Raw genomic sequence first — 18,686 nt, forward strand, 5'->3', positions numbered from 1 at the left:
TTAGCATTTTTTCCTTCACAATAACTGTTTATTAAAGTATATGTGGTTCTAGAAAATTCTGTAATGACAAAAGTGCGGTTAATTTATTGTATTTATTCCCCCAGTTTCTATATAATATACACATGTACACATATATGAATATGTATATAGGTCAAGGACAGCCTCTGAAATGATATTTGTCAACTGGGAGATAATTCTGAAGCCCAACATTCACCATTTACAGTTCAGCGAACGACTGCTGAACCAACATTTTTCTTTATTCAAGAATGACAAGATGGCTACATCCTGTCTTATCAAAATGTAGTGCACTTAAAGCATATTTGTGGTTTCATAAACATTGAAATGATCACATATTCAATAAAAATTCCAGAATGATCAGCACATTGACTGTCCAATGGGGTTAGTGTTAATATAGCCGTCAATCAATGCTGAACTTTATACATTCTGACAGCAAAGATCTTGAATATGACGAGCATCATAATCACGACTTCATATTTTAAAAGGATATTATGATTTTTAATAGTACATAAAGGCAGAATAATAATGTCGGATTTCATTTTTCTTCATCATAAAGAGCTGTATTAAATGTCTGTCCACATGAACATTGCATTTTTACCATATTGAAAATAAATAATAATAAAAAAGGAGTGTCATGTTATTGACCCACACATTACACATGGACAAATAAATGTCCATTAAGTTTTATGCAGAAACTGCATCTGGGCCTGGCGGTTGCTAATATAATCAAATACTGCTTTGGAGAATAAGAGAAGGATGAGATCATCCCAAAAAAAATAATAAAATAAACGAAACCAAAATTAAATTAAAAACCTCAGTTCAGCCAAAGGGCTGAAAAATCTGTACAAACCTACCACCAACACAGTGGCAATAGTGAGGTAAGAGACAAACTAGTGTGGGGAAAAGCATGGAAAGTATTGATCTCGTTTCTACTGGCTCCTTTTCTCTTTCCCTCTCTCACTCTGATTGTCCGAGTGGAAAATGTAGCAATGGTTTTTGCTTTTTTTTCATCTTCGCATGTTCATTTGTTTTTGTAAATGGATACATTCTGAGAGGCGCACATGTCTGGGCGGCTCCTCAGTTTGCTGCATCTGAAGACCAGTCACATGACAGGTGATGTCCACGTCAATCGCTTTTCCTGTCAAGTCCAATGAAATCAAACAACGGCGCAAGTCTATAAAAGTCTCTTGTAGTTTCTTATGTTCATGGTTGCACTGTGGTTGACATATCCTGCTTCATATTTCAGTATGTGTGTGTGTGTGTAAGTGTAAGGGGCTGAAATGTTTTCCTGAAATGTCTCTGCGTTTAGTGTTGGTGTGCATGTACTTGAGAAAATCAGGAGGAGGAGATGATCTCTTCGTTCATGTGCCTCCATCCCTTCTGTGTCTCAACAGCTGGAAGATATTCTGTCAAACAGAGACGGCTTTTTTAAGACCACACATTATGGGCTGGCATTAATGTTTGTGATTGGAGACGGAGGCAGGCAGAGCCTTACCTTACCGCACATACCATCTTTACTGCAGTTCTTGTTGTCCTTGTCTGTGGCCTCCTCTTCAACCTGGAAAATAAAGCAATCATGTAATAATGCAGAAGAGCAAGCTGATGCTTAATAGAACTGAAGTGCTCACCTCTTTTCTCCATTTGAGCTCGCAGAAGACTCTCTCGAAGCACTCGTGCATGTAGTTGAACTAGGAATGAAAAGACATCTTCAGTGCACGCGAATCAGCAGATTGAGTGTGTTTACAGGACAATGATGAAATAAAATTAGGGCTAGGAAATATGGTTGAAAATGCATTGTAACACACTTGCTTGTATGTTTTTAGATTAGATCTGGGCTGATAAAACGGTTTTGGTATATATTGACCAAACCCCATTGTCAATAACGGAAATAAAGTTAGGTTTGAAGCGCTATAGGTTTATTTAAAAGTAGTTGCTGAACGTGTGCCTTGGAAGGAATGCCAATATGATTATGGTTCTTTCTAATCGAGGGGCATGACTTGCGTGCCAAATAAGGAGCATAGCGCCACAGCCATATCACCCTGCAGCCCAAGACTGGTTACTCACTTGAGCCAAGCAGGGCAGAGCATGGTCAGTACCTGGATGAGAGACCACATGGGAAAACGAGGTTGCTGTTGGAAGTGGTGTTAGAAAGGCCAGCAGGGGACGCTCAACCTGCGGTCTGTGTGAGCCGTAATGCCCCAGTATAGTGAAGGGGACACTATACTGTCAGTGGGTAACGTCTTTCGGATGAGACAATAAACCGAGGTCCTGACTCTTTGTGGTCATCCCATGGCACTTCTCGTAAGAGTAGGAGTGTAACTCTGGTGTCCTGGCTAAATTTCCTCTTGGCCCTTAACCATCACGGCCTCTCAATCATCGCCATCTACCGAATTGGCTCTATTGCACTGGCACCGTTGTCCTGTGGCTGCAGTCGCATCATCCATGTGGATGCTGCACACTGGTGGTGGTGTAGAGAGGCCCCCCTTCATGATTGTGAACAGCTTTGTGTGCATGGCCAAACACAATAAATTTGCTATATGAATACACACATTACATTTACATTACATGGTGTGCAAGTGGCCCACCTGGCGCGCTCACATTTTCCAGGCACACGTAGTTGAATGCCAAAAGCGCACTGCTATTAATTTAACTAGAACTAACCAATCTGCTTCACACTTTGTATGGAATATACACATTTCAGTAGTAATGGTAGACTAATTATCTCAACATTGCACTGCACCCAAATTACCACCCAAACACTGCACTGCCGTTTGATTTTCTCCATAAATAAAGCTTGTATTGGAACTGCAGTAATGGTTTGTCCACTTGTCATCCTCTGAAAAAACGGTTGATGGTCACCTAGTTACCACAGATTCCAGGGGAGCGCAAGTGCAAAGCACATTGAGAATGGTGCAGGAATCGCTACACAGTTTTCACATGCTTTTAGATGGGATATGTGTATGGGACTCTGGTTGGGTTGCGTAATCAAAAACTCAGGTCAGAATAACAACACAGTGCTGTGACAAGCAGCAGTGAGGAGACTGTAAATAAAAAAGGATGTAAGGGTGTTGCCAGAGTGGCGATTTGGTTTCTTTTCTTGTGCATCCCAGCCACTAGCACCCCACCTGAAAGATGTATTAGCATGGGGGTTAATAAAGTCATTTAACTTCACAATTTGTAATGTTCAATATGTATTTGAATAATGATGGTTGGTTCCTTTACTTGAAAGCCCATATTTGATTATCATAATTTGTTAGAGGATTACTGTATTATTATTATTTACATCCTACAGATGTTGATCTATCTTTAAGTTTGCTTTAATTGTTCAGCATTTCCGCTTTACCATTGCACACACTTTGTAACATTTTATTTATCAAGGTGAAGAGTCTCGTATTATCTCTTAACACTTATGTTTATTTTATTATAAAACATAAGAGACGGGATATTTTTGTTTGTTTTTTACAACTAAAACTATTTGCCATAGTTATGTTGGTACATTAAAATAAGGAGGTTAAATAAAAAATCCTAATATTCCTAAATGGGTTGTAAAAATATTCAATAATTATCGATAATGAATGATGTGAAACTATTCTGCATCGACTATGAGAAAAACTTCCAAATTGCATCAATATTCTTTATTGAATAGATTCTAAGCTTAGTTTTTAACAGCAGATAGTTATTTTATTTAGCAGGCTAGTTTTTCTTTTTTCTTTTACAGCAGATGGTGTTCTAGGCTAGTTTTGAACTACATTTAAATGCTGCCAAAAAAAGAACGCTTGTGTGTTTGGCTGAATCATGCAAATATATATAATTTAATCTTTTTTATCATCATCAAACGTTTAGATAATTTATCTACAATTTTTAAAGTATTTTTTCCTATTTCCTTTAGTTGATGTATTATTCGATAAGAGTCCTACCACAGCTTTGTGTGTCAAACAATCAGAATCAGTTTTATTGCCAAGTGTGCTTTACACACACAAGGAATTTGTTTTGGCAACAGAAACTTCCAGTCTACATAAAGTGACAAGAGACAACAAGAAAAAAAATGAGAAAAAAAACGACAAACATTCAACAGAGATGCAATTAGACAAAAGCTCTAGATGTTGAACTGTATGTACAGATTTGTTATAAATATACAAGTTATAAGGTGCTGAGTACAAGTGCGTATGAGGAAAGTATTGCACAAACTGCAACTAAATTAACTGTTCATGAGGTAGATGGCCTGAGGAAAGTAACTCATGTTCATGTTCTCAAACTCAAGTTGTTCTTAAAGATTGATTTCACATTTTTATACCTTAAATACATTTTTGTTTGTTCATATTTCAGCTCCTACACACTGAAAATCATTCATCAGAAATCAGTTTTTTTTGTTGTTTTACAAAATTCTTAAAAAAAAAAAAAAATAGCATCAAAGTCAAACAAACAAACAATGGATGACTGTATTTTCATTAACTATTTTAATATGAATAAATACTGTAATAAATGTACTGTTCCTTGTTTGTTCATGTTAGTAATTACGTTAACTAACAGAATTTTATTGTGTTGTAACTCATGTCCTATAAATAATAATAGTAAATGCACTAAGTATTTTAAAATAAAGTGTATTTTACAATAAAGTGTAATTGCAGATATTGCTAAATACAAGCACAATGCAAGTATGATATATGTACACACAGTTTCAAATAATTAGTACACAGTAGTTTTTTTAAATGCCACATGTGAATTCATGTTGAATGTGAGAGACGAGTGTATCTGTCTAATTTTTTGTGTGCCACTACTATATTGAAAATAAATTCATTCAGACGTGATGCTTACAACAAATCAAGTTTAAAGTGAACCTGCGTTTATTGTTTCCGGTGAAGTGTATGCCAATGCAAATATGGTGAGTTTAAGGTCTGTTTTCTTTAAAAATCAGCGATCTTCACTGGCTGAGTGATATCCGATATAAAGTGGGTCTCAGATTGCACAAGAAGCACTGCATTAAATAAAAAATTTTCCCCGCCATGTCTTTATAATATGAGCATTTATTTTACCCCAGTATATTCAATGGAGCTTCTGCACTAGCCTGCCGATTCTGACAGGCGCGTGCGAGTAAACGGCTTTTTGTCTCGTTTTATACTTGAGCAACTAAATGAATGCCAAAGTCTGTTTAACTGATTGTATTTGAATTACACTACACACTACACTGATTGTATTTGAATTACACTACACAGCAACGCTACTTTGACCTAATAAAACGTACCTTACCTGGCTTATTAAATGTATGAAAAGGCATGAGAAAATATGGTAGCAATAATAACAACCTGACAAAAATAAATGCACGATGCAAAATTACACTGACTGGACATACAGCACTTACATATGGAGTGAAGATTTTGACCCAACGTGGCTTCTTCTCTCCTCTTGCATACTCAAAACAAAAAGCCATTCCCTCTTCATCCGTGTCCCATCTCTGCATCTCGGACCAATCGAACGCAATCACCTGATTCTGAATAACAAATGATAAAGAAATATAAAAGGCTGACCTGGGCCATTAATAACAAAAAAATCGTAAAAAATTATAGGCGTATCAGTCCTAAATTTAAGACTCTTCTGCTCTAATGTCATGTTCACACCAAAATCAAAGACTTCAGCCAATCATAGTTAATAAGCATTATGACATCATCCACAGCAACAAAGTCCACCCTAGCTTAAGGCTTTGCCCTATTCCTAAGTAAAAGTTTGTCTCAGCAGCTTTGTGACTAGCTTTAAGAGAAAACTCTTAGCTAAAAACCATTACTGCCATTTTGGAGTGCTAAGATCAATTGTTTTGTGAATTCAACAGTTTACTTTCACTCCTTCCAAGCACACGTTTACCTCTAGAGTGCCGTCTTCTGTGCAGGCGTGAAGTTTAAAGTGGTGGATGCTTATCGCTGTGATCACATGACCTTTCCTGCGAGAGTCACAGGAGCAGTGTGGAAAAGTGATCTCATTGTAGCCTTCACAGGTCCTCAGAATACTTAAATACTGCAGAGGCAGAAGGCACAGGAAGAACTTGCATTGTGATTTTGTCACTTTTCAGTTTGGGATGCATTAAAGAGCCCCTATTATGGATTTTTGAAAACGAGCTTCCGTGCAGTGTGCAGCACAACTCTAAGTGAATGAAAACATCCAGCTAATGTTTAAATCTGAAAGTGCGCCTTGTTTAAAAATATTGATTCTTTAATAAAAGATTTGACTCAGAGTCGTTTAAATGATTCGTTGTTCGTCTGGATTGTTACCAAATATGACAAATATTACCAACAATACCAAATATGAACTGCTGGATCCGGTAAAACGTGAACGAGCCTTTCCATTAAAAGGCTAGCAGAGTGCGGGTGTGTGACTGATCATGACTGAAGATGAGTGAACATTAATGAGTGAACATTCTGGTGATTAATGCAATAATCTACCCTGCAACGGGGGATTCGTCAGCCGTTTGTAGGACCAGAAAAGACTATTGATGTATGGGACTTTGTCAGAGCTTGAGAGGAACTTTACAGTACACAGTTCATGAATCAGTTTCTTTCTCCATTTCACAAGTGTAAGTAAGGACGATTAAAATGGTTGCCTCCTCTAACTTGCAAAATGTTTATTTAATTGTGTTTTGTTACTTGTAACAGCTCAACGCGGCTTGTACTGTATCTGGTTAACTCTTTATATTTGCGTCTTAAACCATGTTGAATACGCAGCATGTGCCGATATCTTTACCGATTTATATGCGTTTATGAGCTTGCGATCGTCTGCCGTTTGTCATTGCTATGGTCACCGTCAGCTGTTCCTACACATGTGCGGTGGTCAAGTTCACTGTGTGGATTAATACTGAATGTGTGCTGCTGTTTTTAGCTATGGTTAAGAATAGAGCAATATACTGATGTTAAACTACAGTGCTTTAATGCACCCCTGCATTGGGCTCACACATACACTCTGCACTCTGACTACTTCAAAATTGTTGATAAGACGTGGAGGCCATTTCTCTCTGTCTTGCGCTGAACGCAGTCGACCAATCGCAACAGACTGGGTTATCGAACCAATCAGTGCAGATTAGCATCGCGCTAAGGAGGGATTTGGGAACAAATGAATCACTGAACAAATCTTATGGGTGTTGTTGGGATAAAGTAAGTAAAAATAAATGCATATTATAAGACAATGAAAGTGTTTTATGACCTTGCATGCATATCAGCCTGTTGTTGGAGACCCCCAAAACCAAAATATGACCTATATAATTCACAATAGGGGCTCTTTAAGATTACAATTATGCTCATATGATACAACATGACATGTTATGATGGTTACCAATGCATTTGATTAATTAATACACATCTGTTTTAGGAAGTTGGGTAAAATGTTTTTCTCATGCTCAAAGTACAAAACAAAAACATTAATTATGCTAATATTAACGGAACTTAATATATTGGTTCTCTATCAAAATGTATTATAAAACAATGTATTCTTGTGAAGGCAAAGCTGAATATTTCTGAATGCTGAATACATTACGCCTGTCTTGATCTATTAAATTGTTTCTAATATGCTAATTTGCTGCACAAATTTGAATAATTTATCATCAGTGTTGCAGAATATAACCAAATATGGTTTATTAATTAAATATTATAACTGCATTATTCAAATAAAATGTTAATAATCATGTTTAATTTAATGAGCATATGCTGAATAAAAATATTATATTGTCCAATCAAATGTAAATATGCATATGAGCAATTCCAGTGTTATAAATGTGAGATCTGCACTAAAAACTTGACACATAAATTCACAGAGATTGTTTATGTTAACAGGATTTATATTTTTCAAAACAACTAACCAGAGTTAAGCGATCAGTAAAATATCAATCTGTATTCAATAGAAGAAACTTATTGATTTTATTTTGCATCCATGAGGAAAAAGCTTTGTTATGGATGAGACATCTCTCAGTTATGGATGTAATGTGAAATCGCCACTGATTTTGGTAAATCAAATAAAAAAGTTTGATAACGAGACATTTTTGAATAGTTTTACAGAACTGTAAAATACAAGCCTACACAAATAACATAGAACGGTATCTTTCGCTATTTTGATCAACTTTATAGCAAGAGTGGCACTCGCATGGAATTGCTCATAATATACTGTATAGTAAGCGTTAAATCAATAGAAATGTAATATAATGGAAATGACTATAAACTACTTCCACTAACTGTACATCTGCATTGTCTGAAGACTCACCATGGTCATTTTCCTCTGTTCAGTGAGCTTTTGGAGTTGGTAGGATTTCTCTCCCACTTTGATGAATCCCTTTTTCACATCATCCAAAGCCTGACAGAGAAGACGAGTGTAAACATACTAAGGCTGCACGATATCTTAAAAAAATAATAATAATATTGCAATATATTGTTTTTCTGCAATATATTTTGCTATAAATACAATTTTACTAGATAACTTAAATAGCTCAATAGGGAAGAATTGCTATTTTTACGATTATTCTTCACAACACATACTAACCAAATTACAAGCATAGATAAATACAAAAGAGCAAAAATGCAATTGAAATAAACAGTGCTTTTCTGATTTTCCAAGAAGTTGTATAGTATTCAGGCACAAAACTTTAATAATTAAATGCAAAATATCACTGTATAGTGTATTTATACAATAATAATAATAATAATAATAATAATAATAAAAAAATGTAAATATTCTTTGTAATTTAAAGCTGTAAACATTAGAATTTCTGGTGTTTTTAAGTCTCTTGAAATAAGGGTTGTGCGATTTGAGGAAAATATCCAATCGCAATTTTTTTTTTGACAGATGTTGTGATTTTGATTTGATTTGCAATTTATTTTTTGTTGATAAACTTCAGCTCAATAATCTGTATTGTAGCTTCTTACTGCTAAAATTCAGTGAGTGTTAGTTAAAAAAAAGGAACTTAAAAGATATTAACTTTAGCAAACAACTGTGAAATTGTGCTTGCTGTAGCTTGCTACTACATTAAGTGTCACAGGCAATACTTTTAGTTGACTTTTTAGCAAGACGTTCCTCATATAGCCATCTGTGGTGCTTTTTTAGGTGTGTTTGAATTTCCTCATGCTGTGGCAACAATTCTGCGGCAGCTCTTACAAATTACCTGGTTTTGTTTGGTGACTGTGACTTTGAAACAAAGATACTCCCATATTAGTGACGAGCTGTTTTTCTTTGATATTAATTAGTCTATTATTGCTTCTGAAGCAGCATATGCCATCATCCCATTCGTTCGCTTTATTGTGGGCGTTCTGCATAGTTTGGTTGCGCAATTCTGATCGGGCAGAACGAAAGTGTGCTCACTCAATTGGCTATTGGTCACGCATTTGCTCTGGGTAGAAAAAAATCAAATAATATATATATATATATTATGCAGTATCTTGCGATTAGCTAATTGAAACGTTTCAAATCGCGATCCTACTTGAATACTTAATCATCATCACAGGTCTAAAAACAAGCCAATGATCAACTTTCACTACATTATGAATAAACTTTGCAATGACAAACTATTGTGCCTGCTACGATGTAACTATTGTTGATGTGTACATTGCGATATCGATGCTGAAGCGATATATTCTGCAGCCCTAAAACATCAGCATAAACTAAAAATGCACACTCACAAACCTACATTTGCTTAAACGCATACACACACACACACACACACACATAAAGACAGACCTGATGAAAGCAGTAGTTTATGGCCAGCTCATTGTCGTTGAGCAGAATCTCTTCTTCTGTGGTGAAAAGCCACTTGCGGAGTGTTAGACAGGTGCCTGGGACAGCAGACGTGTAGTTCTGCACATACAGCTTATGGGGAAACTCGTTTGGAGCCAGTTTGCGTGCTGAAAGACCAAGAGTCAAGAGTATTTGAAGAATTATAAAAGAAAGTTCAAAACTTTATTATTTTGTAACACAGATCTATCCCTTGTGTCATTTCAATACAAAAATAAATGTATGTTTTATATTTGGATAAAGAGGGATTGGGTGTGAAAAAGTGTGAAACAACTAAAAATATGCCATATTCTAGGTTCTTCAAAAGTAGCCACCTTTTGCTTTGATTACTGCTTTGCACACTCTTCGCCTTCTCTTGATGAGCTTCAAGAGGTAGTCACCTGAAATGGTTTTCACTTCACATGTGTACCCTGTCAGGTTTAATAAGTGGGATTCCTTGCCCTATAAATGGGGTTGGGACCAGCAGTTGTGTTGTGCAGAAGTCAGGTGGATCCACAGCTGATAGTCCTACTGAACAGACTGTTAGAATTTGTATTACGGCAAGAAAAAAGCAGCCAAGTAAAGAAAAACGAGTGGTCATTACTTTAAGAAATGAAGGTCAGTCAGTCCGAAAAATTGGGAAAACTTTGAAAGTGTCACCAAGTGCAATCACAAAAACCGCCCACAGGAAAGGATGACCAAGAGTCACCTCTGCTGTGGAGGATAAGTTCATCCGAGTCATCAGCCTCAGAAATCGTAGGTCAACAGCAGCTTAGATTAGAGACCAGGTCAATGCCACACAGAGTTCTAGCAGCAGACACATCTCTAGAACAACTGTTAAGAGGAGACTGTATGAATCAGGCCTTCATGGTAGAATATCTGCTAGGAAACCACTGCTAAGGTCAGGCAAAAAGCAGCAGAGACTTGTTTGGGCTAAAGAACACAAGGAATGGACAATAGACCAGTGGAAATCTGTGCTTTGGTCTGATGAGTCTAAATTTGTGATCCTTGGTTCCAACCACCGTGTCTTTGTGCGACGCAGAAAAGGTGAACGGATGGACTCTACATGCCTGGTTCCCACCGTGAAGCATGGAGGAGGAGGTGTAATGGTTTGGGGGGGCTTGGCTGGTGACACTGTTGGGGATTTATACAAAACTGAAGGCATACTGAACCAGCAAGGCTACCACAGCATCTTGCGGCATGCTATTCCATTCGGTTTGCATTTAGTTGGACCATCATTTATTTTTCAACAGGACAATGACCCCAAACACACCTCCAGGCTGTGTAAGGGCTATTTGACCAAGAAGGAGAGTGATGAGATGACCTGGCCTCCACAGTCAACGGACCTGAACCCAATCGAGATGGTTTGCGGTGAGCTGGACCGCAGAGTGAAGGCAAAAGGGCCAACAAGTGCTAAGCATCTCTGGGAACTCCTTCAAGACTGTTGAAAGACCATTTCAGGAGACTACCTCTTGAAGCTCATCAAGAGAATGCCAAGAGTGTGCAAAGCAGTAATCAAAGCAAAAAGTGGCTACTTTGAAGAACCTATAATATGGCATATTTTCAGTTGTTTCACACTTTTTTGTTATGTATATAATTCCACATATGTTAATTCATAGTTTTGATGCCTTCAGTGTGAATCTACAATTTTCATAGTCATGAAAATAAAGAAAACTCTTTGAATGAGAAGCTGTGTCCAAACTTTTGGTCTGTACTTGAAATCACTTGAAATCAACTCTGGACCTTTAATCTGCTTGTTGTAATTGAGATAATGAGGGGATAACACACACCTGGCCATGGAACAGCTGATAATCCAATTGTACCATTACTTTTGGTCCCGTAACAAGTGGGAGGCACATATGCAAATTGTTGTAATTTCTAAACCGTTCACCTGATTTAGATGTAAATACCCTCAGATTAAAGCTGACAGGTTCATTTAATTTCAAATCCATTGTGTTGGTCTATAGAGCCAAAATGTTAGAATTGTGTCGATGTCCCAATATTTATGGATACGCATTAGAATTAAATTTTTTTCGAAAATAAAGAATGAAGCAATGTCTCAGGACTAAATTATATTTGAAAATATTAAAACAGAAAATGTTTTTAAAATGGTACCCTTAAAAAAAAGAGATTGTATACACAAAAAAACAATATCTTGTGTCCACAAACGCACAATTGCTTGTAAATCATATTCAAAGCTAATCTATGTATTAAAATATGAATTTGTATCATGTTTGAATACTCTGATGTGCAAATTTGTGTAGTATTGTTTTACGAATACTATAAACACTGATATCCTACACCGCATTGCAACAAAACAGGGTGAGTAATAATGACTACCAAAATAGTGCAAATACTTCTGGTAAAACTGTATAACAGGACAAAACATAAAGATGAACTCTTACCAAAAGTGTGGTTAATGACTTCAAACAGAGCAAAATAACTTGCAGTAATGCTGTCCATCCCAATCTTTGTTACTACCGCCTGAGAAAAGAAACCGTGAGGAAGAATGAAATGTGTGGATTTGGAAACTGAAGCATTTGCTGTAAAGTGTAATGTTGTAAACCTGGTACCTGGTAGACTTGGTCTGTTGTGCAATTCTTTCGCACTCGGACCGTAACTGTAGTTTTGTCTGGCATGGCTATCCTTAGCTCCACATCCGAAACGCCATTATAGTTCTAGGAAAATTGAGAGAGGCAGAGACCTAAAAATACAGTCCAAACAGACAGACAGAGCAGCGCTGTAGGCCACTTGTACACTGTGTGCCGACAAGGTACAGAAACACACTCACAACCACAAGACCAAACATGCAAATGTGTGCACAAATAACAACATGACCACAAATGCTGCCTTTTTATCATAAATATATATAACTTCATGGAATTCATCATATATTTCAGGGCTCGGTGTTCTTGCAATTTAGATTAAAGAATATTATTAAATATTATAATTTTTTACATTATTTATACAATATCTGATGTTCGATTGTTTATTTTCTGCACTTGAATGCTGTTGAAAACCTTAAAACATAACCAAACTTTTTGCTTGTAATTTATTATAATTTAGGCAGATGCACTGCGTTGAAAAAAATTTGATAATCTCATTCAATCTAAATAAATGAAATCTTTCCAAATATAGTTATTCAAATCATCTGAACTATTCAATCATTAAATTAATTCAATTATAATTATTATTATTTGGTGAAATTATATTCATATTGCAGCACAACAAAATATCGCATGTCAGATTTTTCCAATATCGCGCAGCCCTAAATCCAATACAATGCATTTAGGCTTCAAAATTTGTGACAAATCGTTTTCAATAGTGTAGTACATCATCATGTTAAACGAAGTGTGGAAGACAGGGCTTATATTCTGAAATTATTTTAAAACTAATGAAATATTGAAAGTGGGGTGATGCTGATTTCTGTGCTGGCATACTAAAAAAAACATCACCACTGTAGAGATCCATTTGTTAGTCAGTTATAGAATAAACGGAATGGAATAAAATTGGGACATGAAACATTTTTATCATCCTAAGATGCTTAAAATCAGTCCTGGCCTCGCAGCCCCAGAGAACAAACCCTGCATGTTCAGACAGAGTGGTCATGTGATTAATGAGGCTGTAGTCAATAGGGACTTTGAGCTAGCAGCTGCTGATGGAACAGCAATGGCATTCTGCTATTGAACATGTGAGATGTTTCATGATGCTGTACTGTTACCGTCTACTGCAGAAGAACAGCTCATCTACTAACACTTATGATATAAGTTTTTTGGTCACAGTAAAACATCATTAAATTCCAGAAGCAGCTCTTCTCTTAAATGATTTCTGTCAAGTCCTTGAGTTGTACAACTATTCAATCTGTTGTCATAAGACAAACATAAAGGAGGCGTTTCAAGATGTTTATCAATGTTAAAAACATCTTACCTTGTTTGTGTTGTTTTATTCCTTACACAATTATTTAAAGTATAACACATTGCTATTTACAATATGCAGGGTGGTTTTTAATCATGTTTTAAGAGGGACAACCCTCAGATACCATAGTGTTTTTAGAACCGCACTATAGCAAATGTTTATTACACAGTGGAGGTCAGAATTATTAGCCCCCCTGTTTATTTTTCTCCCCAATTTCTGTTTAACAGAGAGATTTTTTTCAACACATTTATTAAAATAATATTTTTAATAACTCATTTCTAATAACTGATTTATTTTATCTTTGACATGATGACATTAAATAATATTTGACTAGATATTTTTCAAGGCACTTCTATACAGCTTAAAGTGACATTTAAAGGCTTAACTAGGTTAATAAGGTTAACTAGGCAAGTTAGGGTAATTAGGCAAGTTATTGTATAATGACGGTTTGTTCTGTCGACTATCGAAAAAAAAAAACATTACTTAAAGGGGCTAGAAATTTTGACCTTAAAATGGTTTTTAAAAAAATTAAAAACTGCTTTTATTCTGGCCGAAATAAAATAAATAAGACTTTCTCCAGAAGAAAAAATATTATCAGACATACTGTGAAAATTTCCTTGCTATGTTAAACATCATTTGGAAATTATTTAAAGAAAAAAATAATAATAATTCTGACCTCAACTGTATATTATAGTAATTACAACTCATTGTTAATGGATGCTACATCATAATGTAGCCAGTATTAACTATTGTGAACTGATAAACTGCAGTAGTAGCTTAATGCAGACATTTGGTAAAAGAGTCAACACTACGAGTCCCTTGGATCACAACACCGAATCAACACCAAATAGCCCAAATCTGCAGGAGGCAGAAGCCCTGGGGGGCATGACGTCACTACAGAGTCTACAAGGATGACGGATCACCTTTGTTGCTCTTCAGTGCATCACTTCACACAGTGTATCAATTTAGTGTATCAACGGTATCACAACACAACCCAGTCAACATCCAAGTTAACTCCAGAACAAATGGTTAACGCTAACTTTTCATCCAGATAGGAGTAAATAATCTCTGAAACTCGTTTATTAAAAACCAACAGATTATCGTCAAAATGATGTTAGCAGACTTTTAATTTAACTACAAGGCTCCTGTAATACACTTGAAACTGTAAATGTTTTACAATGCATTAATCATGCACAAGCATGAGATTACATCTTGTTTTGTCATATGTGAGATAAATAAATGTTGAAAACCTTTCTCTTCCTTTTATCTTTCATCTATGATTTTAATCAATCATGTGTAAAATGTATTGTATTAACAGTATAAATTTATACTCTAAACCAGGGCTCACCAACCCTGTTCCTGGAGAGCTACCTTCCTGCAGTTTCAGTTGCAATCCATATCAAACACACCTGTCTGTAATTATCAAGTGCTGCTTCAGTCCTAATTAATTGGTTCAGGTGTGTTTGACCAGGGTTGGAACTGAATTCTGCAGGAAGGTAGCTCTTCATGAACAGAGTTGGTGACCACTTCTCTAAATTATATTGTTAAGTAGGGTTGGGTACCGAAACTCGGTGCCATTATAGCACCGGTCCCTTTGTAACCGGTATGTACCGGATCAAATCAGCATATGACTTTCGGTGCCTATTTCGGTGCCACTGGTGCTGCGACAAGGACGTAAGAAGCATCATACTAGGTACACGTTGTCACACTATCTCTAAGCATTTAATTCTTTGAGGAACTTTGAGGAATACGGACAGGCGATGTCAGGCATTTGTTCTTGTTGCTTAGGGAACAGACACACGCAGTACAGCGCATTCGGTGAGCGAGAGCGACTATCTTCAGATTAACACTCATGATCGCGTTCATAAAATTTTTAAAGCATATTTTACAAGCAAGGATTCTGACACAGCAACGTGAAGCAGATGCTTTACAAAAGTTGCATGTAAGGGGGAAACACCTCAAGCTTCATGACACATTTGAGGGCTCAAAGGCAGAGGAATGCACTGTCTCTGACATCAGCTGGCACTCTTAATGAGTACGTACGTGGACACTAATGCTCCTTTTTTAATATGATTAACACAATACTCTGATTTAGAGTCTAGACTACCATGTAAACAGTGATTTTGATGACCTTAAAAGGGCCACAGACACCTGCGTCGTGAAATGTGGAGGGGTTTTTTCTTTCCATTTAACGTGCGGTATCAAATTCCATTAAAAGAGCACTCTTCCACCAGTCCCTGTGTCAACAAGCTTGGCCCCCCCTCTGGCACCCCTAAATGTGGATGCGTATTTTTGTGTCAAAATGCCATGGAGAAGCGAGATCAGCCATCGGTGGCAGACTGCGGAGATACGACTGAGGCCTCTCTCCGAGCAATCTAGGCATCACATGCACTCGCTCTCTCTGGCACTCGCTCCCTCGGGCACTAGCTACCTCTGCTTTCGCGCACTTGACGGTGCTGCGCGCATTAGCCTAGTTCTAATCATTCAGACCTTGGAAAGATGGGATATCACCACAGCCAAACGTTCCTATCTCTGTTACTTTTCTTCCTTTTCTTTCCGTCTAAAGTCTATTTAAGTTTAGTGTCCCCACAAAACCAGAAGTCAGTACGACTACAGCTTTTTGCAGCCTCAAACTTGAAACTCCAGACTCCACTCCAAGCCTCACAAGTACAAAAGAACCCACCAGCAGAGAACTCAACAGAGGGAGTTCTTCACATCGCAAAAGGAATGCAAGTAACACTTCCAGACTATACTGGTATAAATTATATGTAACCCTAAAGAAACCAAAGAAGGGTTAAAATGATGACTTTTGGTTCGCTTGGTTAGGTCTTATTAATCCAAGGTTTTTACATCGTTACACACTCTCAAACTCTTAAACTTAGATCTTGTTACCCTGCTTAAACATAAACACCCAACTTAAAAGGGTCTTAACAATATTTTGGATAGCCATATCTGTAGTTGGAGTCAACTGTTGGTTCGAACGACTGCTGTACGATTCATTTGTTTGAATCTAAAGAGTTGATTATTTTGAAGTTCCCTTTAAACTAATCTTTATTTCCCTAAGAGCTCATTTAAACGTTGACACCCTACAAGTAGGATACTTTATTTTCAGTTCTGTCAATTTTGGTGTATATAGTGAAGTGGTTTAAAACCTTCTAGTGTTTCTGGTCAATTTTGGAAAAAAAATTGACTGTTGGCTAATACACACACACACACACACACACACACACATGCACACACAGTTATCTTGAGTAATCTTGTTTAGGGTGACAAAGTCTAAAAACAACCATGATTTCTGTAACTTCAGCAATTGACTAAATACCTTATTTAGCCATAGTCTCTACTGTTGCTTAGTGATTACATATTTGGGGGGCTACAGCAGGTAACCATTTCAGTCATTGTTGTGATTCAATCAACATATTTTTCTTTAACTCTCTATTGCCCAAGGGTGCCGTTTCATCCCATTTATCCATTTTATTTACCAAATGAGGAAAACCAAAACACACCAAATCCATTCAGCTGTAATGTAAAGTAGGGACATACTCAAGGCAGTAGCGATTTTGGAATACTGCACTTTTTAAACTCCAACCACCAAAAAAAATGAAAGCAACTTGTCCTGTGATAATTATTTTTTCTCATGCTATGCATTTCTTTTTCACACTTAATAATTGTACACTGAATGTTAAATTAATAATGCATGCGAGAGTGTTTTGAATGTGATTTTACCCCCCTGCCAACTGTTTGTATCCGGTTTTTGAAGCAACAATAGACTCTCTTGTCCCAAAACCAAAAGTTACATCATTAGTTTGGCAATATTTCGTCTTTCAACCGAGCAAAAAGCCAATTTAGATGAGCCAATATGCAAATTTTGCAGCAGAAAGGTCTCTGTGACACACAGCAATACATCAGATCTGAGGTCTCATCTCGCCATCATCCAGCCATTGAAGCACAGCTGCCCAACAAGCACAAGCAAATCATGGAGCAACCTCAAAAAGGACAACTGAGGCTGGTACTAGCTGATAGTTAGGAGTAGCTAAAGTCTTTGCAGAATCTGTCAAATACAGCTGTGAAAGTAATTTAAAAACAAAAAACGATGTTTCGACCGATTTTACGCTCTCTATCTAGTAAAGGAAATCTGGCAAAAGCACAATCGCCACCTATCAGTTTCATGTACTACAAGATGTGTAGACAAAGTCATTTCAATTGAAAAAGATATTAAAATAAGTAAAAATTTATATACTATTCATTGCATTTCTCATTTAATAAGAATATATTTTAAAAAGGTGGCTAGACAGTTATTTTTAATTTATTTAAAAAAATCAGAGATTAAAGGTGCAGTAGGTGATTGTTTTAAGAAATATTTTTTGTTGCACTGGTTGAAAGTATCTTCGCATTCCGTTAGTAACAATAAAAGTAAATGATCTAAATGTATTTTTATATTCTGGGTAAGGCTAAAAAAAATGTTTTATATAAATATTGTTGGGCCGACAATTCCCATTATTCTGATAAGTAGCCCAAACTGTCTGTTAACAAATGTAGATTTGTACAACTGCGCATCTGTTCACACGAGCGCTAACCGTTCATGTGCACACGAGACACGCAGCTGGCTCGACCCCCAATCTGCTTGTGCAACCGCTTCAACAACAAGCCATCGAATCAACTCATCAGAACTCATAACTACAGAAACCCCAGGAAGAACTTCACCTACAATGCCACCTCGTCCATCATCCGTATACCTAGCAACCAACTCCAAGCTTCCCTGAAAGTAAGGAATCCCCTCTTCACCGATGAGGGAATTCCAGCACGTCATTGGTGTTGCTACGCTGACCAATCAGTTTCACCGGGATTTCCCGTTGGACCAGTCGAGCAAACCAAAATTCCATCAGAACGCAAGTAACACAAACAATATCCATTACCGAAACTGGAATGAATTATATTGAAGTAGTAAAGAATAGCCAAATTCTCTGCTTGTATGGTTTCTCTCAGGTTACAATGCTAAGAACTTAGCAAATGCTAGA

General features: G+C 36.8%; 1 protein-coding gene across 2 annotated transcripts in view; it reads right to left on the bottom strand.

Moving 5' to 3' along the window:
* Positions 1-18,686, bottom strand: part of snx27b (sorting nexin 27b) — a 29,256-nt gene continuing 10,570 nt past the window's right edge. Inside the window, exons 5-13 of one of the 2 annotated variants that reach the window (XM_056475527.1) lie at positions 12,327-12,431; positions 12,159-12,237; positions 9,721-9,884; positions 8,254-8,343; positions 5,875-6,024; positions 5,378-5,506; positions 1,647-1,706; positions 1,528-1,576; positions 1-1,424 (exon numbers count right to left, since the gene is read on the bottom strand). In XM_056475527.1, the coding sequence (XP_056331502.1) occupies positions 1,354-1,424; positions 1,528-1,576; positions 1,647-1,706; positions 5,378-5,506; positions 5,875-6,024; positions 8,254-8,343; positions 9,721-9,884; positions 12,159-12,237; positions 12,327-12,431 (897 nt within the window). In that variant the 3' untranslated portion in view covers positions 1-1,353. Of the gene's footprint in view, positions 1,425-1,513; positions 1,577-1,646; positions 1,707-5,377; positions 5,507-5,874; positions 6,025-8,253; positions 8,344-9,720; positions 9,885-12,158; positions 12,238-12,326; positions 12,432-18,686 lie in introns of both variants that reach the window. The other variant, XM_056475528.1, reaches the window with a different exon arrangement.

Source organism: Danio aesculapii, chromosome 16 (assembly GCF_903798145.1).
Source record: "Danio aesculapii chromosome 16, fDanAes4.1, whole genome shotgun sequence".
NCBI lineage: Eukaryota > Metazoa > Chordata > Actinopteri > Cypriniformes > Danionidae > Danio > Danio aesculapii.